Below are 8806 nucleotides of genomic sequence, written 5' to 3' on the forward strand. Positions count from 1 at the left end.
CCATCTTCCTCTACTTTATATGTAGGACACCTGCCACAGCATGGCTTGACAAGCAGCATAGGTCCGCACCCAGGATCCAAACCGCCAAACCCTGGGCTGCTGAAGCTGAACGTGCGAACTTAACTGCTGTGCCACCCGGCAGCCCCTATAGGTGATTCTATTGTGAGGCAGGGTTGAGAACCACTGTACTAAATGATTTGGATGATAGCTACCATTTATCTGGCATCTAGAACCCATTACATTGATGGATATTTTACACACAGCATAAATAATCCTCACAATTGTCCTCGGAGATAAGTATCATTATCCCTTTTTACATATGTAAAACACAAGTCCCAGAAGTGGCTTGCCCATGTTTGCACAGCCTCTAAGTGGTGTTGCTGACCCTGGCAGAGCCAAGGGCTTTCCTCCTTCTTCCCCAGGAAAGGAAGAGGGTAATGAGCCCAGCCGAAGTAACAGGATCTGTGAGGGTAAAGCGCCACACAAGTCTCTGGCTTGTTCTTGTTTCTCAGTCAGCCCTCACTCTCCCGAAAAGGAACTGCTTCTGTTAAACCCTTCACCCTGAATTCCCCTTCCCACCCACACTTGAGTTTGAGATGGAGTGAAATAGCCCAGGCAGAGGCTGCCCTGCTTCCACCATCTTGGTAGGGCCTACTTTCCTTCTTCAACGGCCTTCACCCAGTGATCTTTCCTGTGGCCCAGAAGGCAGTGCTGACTTGGCCCTCTGTGGCCCTGGAGCTTTGAAAAGTCCGAATTCTTTCTTACAAGGCAAACGCCAGGCCATCCTTTGTGAGTCGGCATTGTAGCACCATAGAAGCCCTTCCCATTTTCATTGCTGCCTGCCTCATCTGTAATTTGGTGTAAAGTTTGAAGAACGTGGGCAGTGAAATTGAGGAGGAGGAGGCATTCAGAGAGGGAAAAGTCTACCTGAAGGTGACAGTCTCATGATATAAAAATCTTTGAAGTGCTTGCCTCATTGTCATACCATGTAGCATCCCACTGGTTCTCTGAGCATCCCCAAGACATCAGAAAAATAATAGATTTCATTCTCAGAGAAACAGGCCCAGAGGACAATGATTGAAGGGTCTGGTTTGGGGGCTGTTGTGTCTTTACACCTGCACTCCGAAAGGATCTGTCTGTGAGGGGTGGATCAAGTAGGGAAGGGAGAGAAGGGGGCCACCTCCCAGGGATGGAGTCCTTTGGCTGGTGGACTTTCTAAGCAGTCCTGGGGTGGAAGCAAAGCAGGATGAACCAACCTGGACACCTTCAGACATGCACACACATACACACACACACACACCAGCTTTTAACCAAACAGCAGCTTTTACTGAGCTCCAGGTGAGGCTGGCCTGGCATGGCCAGTGCAGCAGGCTGCCCTCAAGGGCCAGTCTGTGGCATGATAGGAGATGCAAAGGTGGACACATTGGGGCTGCCCTTCAGCACTCACTGGGGTGGCTCAGATGGGAGCAAACGCCAGGGTTCTCTGGAGACTAGAACCAGCCAGTGCGGTCATTCGACCTCTCCTCCAGGCCAAGCTGGGTCAGTCCCCAGGCCTTGAGATAATGCCTGTGTCCTGGGCCTGTGGGACACTGTTGTCCTTGCTTGTCTGTGGGAGAAAGACGGCCAGCAGCACAATCAGGATGATGAGCAGGACAAAGCCCACCACCAGCCCCAAGCAGATCCGGCAACGGATGTTCTCCCAGCGCTTCTTCTGGGCCAGGGTCTTGGTTGTCTTGCTGAAGGCTGAGCTCTGTGGATGCCCCCCAGACACAGGGTAGGAGTTAGTTGTTCCCCCAGAGCTCCAGAGCCAGCTCCTCCCAACCCCACCCCAGCATGGCCTAGTTTCCTCCTGAATCCTCCCCATCCGGTCTGCTCCCTTTCTCCACACAGCTTGTGCTGGGACCCTCCCAGCCTGACTCCTGGTCTTGGGCACTGGTGTAGCCCTTGACTCACAGCCCTGTGGACTCACCCCCAGTTAACAATGCCAGTCCTTAACGTTCAGGAAAGTCCACAGCTTTAAACCAAGGACTTATTACTTCATGAAGCCTACCCATTGCATATCTAGACTCAGGGTGCCTCAAGAAACCCACAGGCCCCACACTGGCCCCCAAGCAAGCCTCAGGTTCCACGAAGGGGCTGGAGACCCTGAGCACAGCCTGACAGCTCCCTCTGAAGAACCCCTGCAGCCTTTCCCTCCCTGCTCCCTGCTTCCCCAGGCCTCACACCATGTCCAGGAGTTGGTCTGAACGCTGCTCCAGCTCCGCCAGTTTCCCATCGCGTTCCAGGACCTTGTCGAAGTTGTTGAGCATGATTTCCGTCACCTCCTCCGCCTGCCGCTGGCACCGTTCCAACTCATTCCCTGCCTGGGCATCAAGCCCAAGGTCAGGGCTGCAAGAGGCCCCCATCTGGCCCTCATCCTGAGACCTAGAGGCCTCCTTGCCCCCACTGTGTTTGTGTGTGTGTGTGTGCGCGTGTGCGTGCGCACGCAAGCCTGTGTGCACGTGCACGCACACACACATGCAGTGTCTGAGTAGGGGAAACAGCATCTTTCATGTAAGGGTATGATATGTGAAGAGTGAAGGGCCGGCCTCCTGGCTGAGTGTGGCTCACCTTGGTCTCACAGGCTCCTCTCCTTGGCCATCAAGGTAGGTCCTGGGTCAGCCTTGGCTTCAAGCATCTCAGCTTACTCTAAAGTGCCTCAGGATGGGACCTTCCCAGGACCCCAGCCTCCCACAAAGCAGACACTTTTCCCACCTGCTCTAGGATGGCCTCTACCCAATGTATGCCTGCCTCATGGCTTCCCATTGGCCTAAGGAGGCAGCAAAGAACAGGGAACCAAGCTACTTGGCTAGAAGCCAGACAGGGAGGAGATCTACCCTACAGAGCTAGAAAGGTAATTTGGGACCACCACACGTCATAACCTCTGCTTAACCCCACAGACACACACAGACACAAACTGAGATCAGATCTCCCTCCCTGGGCCTCTGACTGGTCAGGCCAGTTCTGCCTCATGGCTTGACCCTACATCCACATTAATGCTCGAAGTTGATTCCCTGTCTGCCTGGGAACCTCAGCCTTCCTGGCCTCTGGTCTCCAGCCTTCCAGCTGGCCTGGATCTTCACTAGGATCCAACTCACTGAGACAAGACCAACTCATGGATTTCCCAGCCTGGGCAGCAGCCTCTCCTGACAAAATAATCAAGCTCATTTCAGAGGACTGGGAAGGGAGGTGCAGGGTCCAAGCCAGGGGAGGTTGAGAGGACAGGAGAGAGGAAGAAAGCACAGGATACAAGCAAGAAAGGAACTGGGCTTTGGATGCATGCAACTGAGAGAGACTCAGGGCAGAAGGCCCTAGCGAGAGCTGGAGGTCCAGGAGCAGGTCCAGGGACATGTCAGGGAGATGCATACCAGTGGATTAACAAACCACAGTAACTCCTCCCAGCCTTGTCCCCCACAGCCCATCCCTGTTTTCATCTCCTCCCCACAGAGCATTGGCCAAGCTCTCTTTCCTGCTAAACCGTATTGCCCATTGTCTTCAGCAAACATTTTGGCACTTGACTGAATTCCACTTAAAACCAGAGAAAGGGAAGGGATCTTGTGGTCACAGAGGGCCACCTACTCAGGCAAGAATCCTTATTCAGGATCCTTGCAGCTGTCTTGCACACAACCTCCAAGCATTCCCAGTATATGAGTCCTAGCTCCCCAACTGGACCACAAGCTCCTAGAGGGAGGGCAGGGGCCAGTGCCCTGCCTTTGTCTGCCACCATCCCGGGGAGGCAGAACAGCACTGACCATTGCACGGACTCAGTGAGGGGGTCAACTGCATTTTAGCCTGTCCAAAAGCAGCTCTGATTCTCAAGAGATGTTATCCCTGTGTGTTTATCTAGCCCAGCAGGAGTTTCGAGGGGCAGGCATCTGAAACCCAAGTAGGTCAATATTTACTCATGAGCTAGAAAAGCAACCTCTTTGAGACGGGGCAGGCAAACCACAGCAGAGGGGTGCACTCACAGACTGGGGGAAGCAGTAACTGGGGAACAAGGAAGAATGATGAAGAGAGCAGAGAAACTGCACTTGTCTCTACCTTTTCCTGAGTCAACCATCATCATTGCTATTATTACTGCTATTTTACTCAACAAGGCTCCATTATTTGGAGCCTGTCACATTCAAACAGTCCAAGGCACGCACACACCCCCCATTCAAATAGTCCAAGGCAAAAACCTGGAAATGGACAAAGATTCGAAAATGAGAATCACTACTAAAGATGGGTGGGACACTGGATATTATTTTTTCTACTCTGAATGCTACAGCTGTTGTTATCTTATTCTCCAACATGGGGTGACGTTGGGTCACATTCTCCAGGAGAGCTGGCTGTGCCTCCTGCTGCAGTCTGTAGCCTCCTTCCCCCACTACAAAAGTCAGCCCTTTCCGGAGCCAAGATGGGCCCAGGAGTAAAAAAAACATTCACTCCAGGGAGCACAGAGGCCTCAGGCTCAAGTCTCTGGCCCTCCTTGGCCCCACTCAACCAGAGGAAAACAGACACTGTATGCACAGGTCTCTGCTGGCACAGTGAGAAATAAAGAATTACAGGTGTGGAAGGAGGTAAGCGACCAGAGGGCAAGGCCACGCCGCCTCCTGCCACAGTGAACTCAGCATAGTGCCTAGCACACAATGGATGAGCAGAAAATATTTTCTGAATGAATTGCGCCTGTTCTTAAGAAGTCACTATAGGTTGGGGGAAAGAGACATATATGAGACAATCAGAGAAAGTAAAGAGTTACACTGTGAGATACAAATAGTGAGGGTTGGAGTGGCCCACAGAGAGGGGGATTCTTGGAACTGCGATGGACAGGATGTGAGCCCTTGATGGATGGGGTGGAAGTGGGGCATTCTCGGCATGAAGAGACAGACAGACGCTCAGGACAGTGATGGAGCAGGCAGCGGGTAAGGGTGGAGGGGCAAGAAGGGGCCAGAGAAAGCAGTAAAAGTCAAGAAGAGGAAGCTCCCTTGGAGGGAGGGATAGAAGGAGAACTAGTGTAGGTTTCTGAGCCAAGGGTAACACTGAAGAGGTGCTTCAGGATAATTTCTCTCTTGGTGGTAGACTGGCATGGACAGAAGTGAGAAAACTCAGGGCAGAGAGGCCACCCAGAAGGGGTGGAGAAGTGCCACCAGCAAGGGTATGAGGAGATGTCCGCCAGGCTAGCGGGGAGCACAGAGCAGAGAGAGGAAGGGAGGGTGAGACAGGAACTTCCAAGCCCTGCCAAGGGCCTGCAGGACTTAAGGTTTCGAGCCGGGGGAGGGAGGGGCAGCAGCGTTGTTGGCAGACAGAGGGTGGTAGTTACACAGGAAATGTTCTTGATAGACCGCTACCCTCTGAAGAGAAGATTCCTCTTTGATCTGAAAACAAACCTCTCAAACACCTCCCTGTCCGAACTCTCCTGTCTCCCCTCTCTTTTGGTTAGTGCCTAAGACACCCTCTTCCAGCTGTCATGGTCATCATAGTCAGATGGCCCCGGGCAGCAACCGGGTGTATCAACTCCTTCCTGGGTCAGCACTCACTCACGTGAGCTCAGAGACTAAGAGCAGTTCTTTACATTGGGGCCCTGGGTTCCTTCAAATCCTGCCTCTGCTGCTCACCAGCTGAGTGACCGAAGACTGAGGACATGACCTTTCTGACCCTCCACTTCCTCATCTGTAAAGTGGTGACAATAACATCTACCATAATGTTGGCTAAGGCATGTGACATATTATAAATAAAGTGCTTAGCACAATACCTGACACATACTAAATGCTCAATATATAACAGCTATTATTATTGATGTAGCTCAAGTTTCCTTAGTTTATTTTTTTGCAGTCAGATCCCAAGAACTACACAATACTTGTGGTCAATAAAACCTCTTATATATACACAGCCCAGCAAGCTCTTCCTTATCGCACTTAATTGCTTCTAACCTAAATAGAGAACTTGACATGGGCCTTTGATAACCTACATCTAGTTTATTTTCATCAGGCACTACAGGCTGTTGAGAAGGTTTTATATCTTGACAGTAATAACATCCACTATTCAACGGGCACATACTCTGAGCTAAGCACTGTGCTGCTAGCTGTTTGCTTTATCTCATTTAATCCTCACAACAATCCACTGAGGACAGTACTATTATCCCACTTTTATAAGAAACTGAGGCTCAAAGGGGTTAAATCCACCCATCCAAGGTCACAGAGCCAGTGAGTAGAAGATCTGAAAATTGAACCAACATACACTCCAAAGATCACATTAACCTTAACCCCTGTGCTCAGCTGAATGCAGGTCGAGGTCAAATGCTTTAGCTGGCTTGTTAAAGACTCACTAGACCCCTTGATGCTGCCAACTCAACTTGTATATGTGTGAGGGAGGTCCATGGCTCAAAACCCAAATTCTTTGGACAGTGCATGAGAGGACCATCTATAAGATGAATGAATTCAAGTCACTACCCATTCAGTTTCCATCTTTCCCATCACTTTTTTGTTCCTACTTTATCCCTGTACCCATCACCATGTCTGGCACAAAATAAATGCCCAAGAAATACTTGTTGATTGAATGAACGAGAGACGAAGAGAAGAGAAGGGAAAGGAAGAAGGACCAGGGAGGGAAGGGGGATGGGAAAAAGGAAGGGAAAGATTGAGGGGCAGAGAAAGGGGCAGGAGTGAAAGAAGAAACAGAGGATGGGGCTAGGAGATGGGTAGGAGAGAGAGGTCAATGTACCCTCCCCCAGGCTCTGATCCACTGTTTGCCTCACATGAACCTGTAAGAGTCCTAGAGTTTTCCAGTCCCCCCCAATAAATTGTCCTGGCCTCAGCCTTCATTTCAGGAGCTTCCTCTTCTCCCCAAGTGCTAAGAGTCAGCTGGAATCCGACCCCCAGGCCCATCTGATCCCTTGCCCTCCATGCTAGGAAGTGGGCTCTGGGCTCTGTCGCATTCTCCAAGCCTCCCTCAGTTTCCTGGCGTGGCCTTAGAGCTCAGCACCATCTTCCTGCCCTGCTTCCTCTTCCTGCCTCCAGTTCCCTGGAGATGAGGCCATCCAGGCATCACGACCCCTAGCCAGGCCACATCCACTACACTTCTGCCAGCTCCTCAGTGGCCGATCTTAAAGCTCCAAGCCTGCTTCCTGCCAGGCCCATCTTCCCAGAGGTCCCAGAGAAGAGGGGAAGCAGTGGCACCACCTGCTTCTGATACCTTTGCCATGGAGATGGCAAGTGAGGACAGAGGCCAGAGTCTGCAGCAGGAGTGGAGGATGACTCAACTCAGGAATGTGTCCCTAGTTATGGGTTAGGAGGGACTCAGGCCTAAGCCACACTCTGATAACTTCAGTGGAACTTTTATAGTAAACATCTTCCTTTCTTTTTCCCCAGAGGAAGGAGTTTGCCCTCCAGCACCCTGCCACGGGGCTGGCATGGCCCCCACCACCCCAGCTGCTCAGGTTTCCAACTCCCAGCCCGGCTTGGCTCCTCGCAGCTCCAGGAAGGGCTGAAGAGGTCATCACATTACCTACCACTTTTGGAAGCAGGTTTTGAGTGCCGGGCGGGCCTCTGTCATTAACCTCACAAAGACCCAGCAAGGCAGGTATTGCTGACCCCACTTCACAGATGCGGAAGAAAGGCTCAGGGACGTTAAGTGAGTTGCCCCGGGTCACAGTCCCGGTAAGTGGCCACCACCAGGCTCTCAGCCTGGAGTCTGACTCCCAACCCGGTGCTCGTAACCACTTCGCTCAGGGAAGTGGGCAGCCCGAGTCCCGCTCACTCCGCCCGCACAGCCCGGACCGGGAGCACGCCGCATTTTCCCTCCCGGGGAGCGCGGGGAGCGGAGGGTCTGGCCGCGGTCACCTCGCCGCCGAGGGGACCAGCGCAGGTCCCGAGGGACGCCCCCTCCCTCGGACTTCAGACTTCTGCCTCGCACCCCCACGCTCTCCCTCTGCCCCTCGCCCGCCGGCCCCGCCCCGCCCGGGGGCCTCACCATCGCTGCAGCCGTCGCCTGGCCCTCTCCAGCTCCTCTGCCCGCCGAGCGCCCACAGCGCCCGAGAACCAGGAGGAAGCAGAGGGGCGGGGCGGGGCGGACCGCCGGCCCAGCAGGGGCGGGGGGCGCGGGGCGCGCCTTCCCCTAGCGGCTGCCGAGACCAAGTCAAATCGAAAGCGGCCGGCGACGGCGATCCGGGTCGGTCGGGCGCCTCCTCCCGGGCCGCTGGCGCCCAGCTTTGGGTAACTCCCCAGCCTCGTGAATTAGGAGCTACGGCCCAGCAGCCTGGCACCGGGTCTGCACGCTGGCCACTCCTCGGGGGGCCCAGTCTATGAAATGGGCACAGTGGAGTGGGCTCTGGAGCGGGCTCAGGAAGTCCTCCCTGGGGCTGCATCCAAGATCAGGTAGATTGGGTTTACCTGGGGAGGCATCATTCATTCATTCAACAAGCATCTGTATGAGTGCCATTGTGGGCACTGTGCTAGGCGCTGGATACCCCTGAACAGCCAGGTGGGGTCTTTGCCCCCTTGGTGAGTGCGTCTCACCCGCAACCAAAAACCGACCCTAAAAGAGTTTTGAAATGAAAGTCTATTCACAGTAAACATTGTGAATGCACTACCTGCCACTGAATTGTACATTTTTAAGTGGTCGATTGCATGTTATATGAATTTCACCTCAATTAAAAAAGAAAGCAGACCCCCGTGAAGAAGGTGCTAGTTCTAGCTTTTCTGTAGTGCCCTCTTCACCACGAGGGCAGGTGCAGCCCTGCCCTGATATGACCCTGCTCCTCAGTCAGAGGATGGGTGAAGCTGGTGGCCCC

General features: G+C 53.2%; 1 protein-coding gene across 2 annotated transcripts; it reads right to left on the reverse strand.

The window, feature by feature from the left end:
- Positions 1-1304: 1304 nt before the first annotated feature.
- On the reverse strand, positions 1305-8230 carry VAMP5 (vesicle associated membrane protein 5). 2 transcript variants are annotated; one of them, XM_070235198.1, is made up of 4 exons: positions 7987-8168; positions 2611-4217; positions 2226-2363; positions 1305-1750 (listed from the first exon to the last, which is right to left on the reverse strand). In XM_070235198.1, exons 3-4 carry the CDS (start codon positions 2307-2309, stop codon positions 1541-1543), a joined length of 294 nt encoding a protein of 97 aa, XP_070091299.1. In that variant the 5' UTR covers positions 2310-2363; positions 2611-4217; positions 7987-8168; the 3' UTR covers positions 1305-1540. The 2 variants fall into 2 exon arrangements, with proteins under 2 accessions (XP_070091299.1, XP_001498892.1); XM_001498842.5 differs by lacking the exon at positions 2611-4217 and having other exon boundaries at positions 7987-8230.
- Positions 8231-8806: the final 576 nt, after the last annotated feature.

This window comes from Equus caballus, chromosome 15, assembly GCF_041296265.1.
Source record: "Equus caballus isolate H_3958 breed thoroughbred chromosome 15, TB-T2T, whole genome shotgun sequence".
In the NCBI taxonomy this organism is placed as follows: Eukaryota; Metazoa; Chordata; class Mammalia; order Perissodactyla; family Equidae; genus Equus; species Equus caballus.

Coding starts and splice junctions, on each gene's coding strand:
- VAMP5 (XM_001498842.5), bottom strand. Junction 1,751..2,225: donor CAGACCAACTCCTGGACATG/GTGTGAGGCCTG, acceptor GGGCATCCACAG/AGCTCAGCCTTCAGCAAGAC.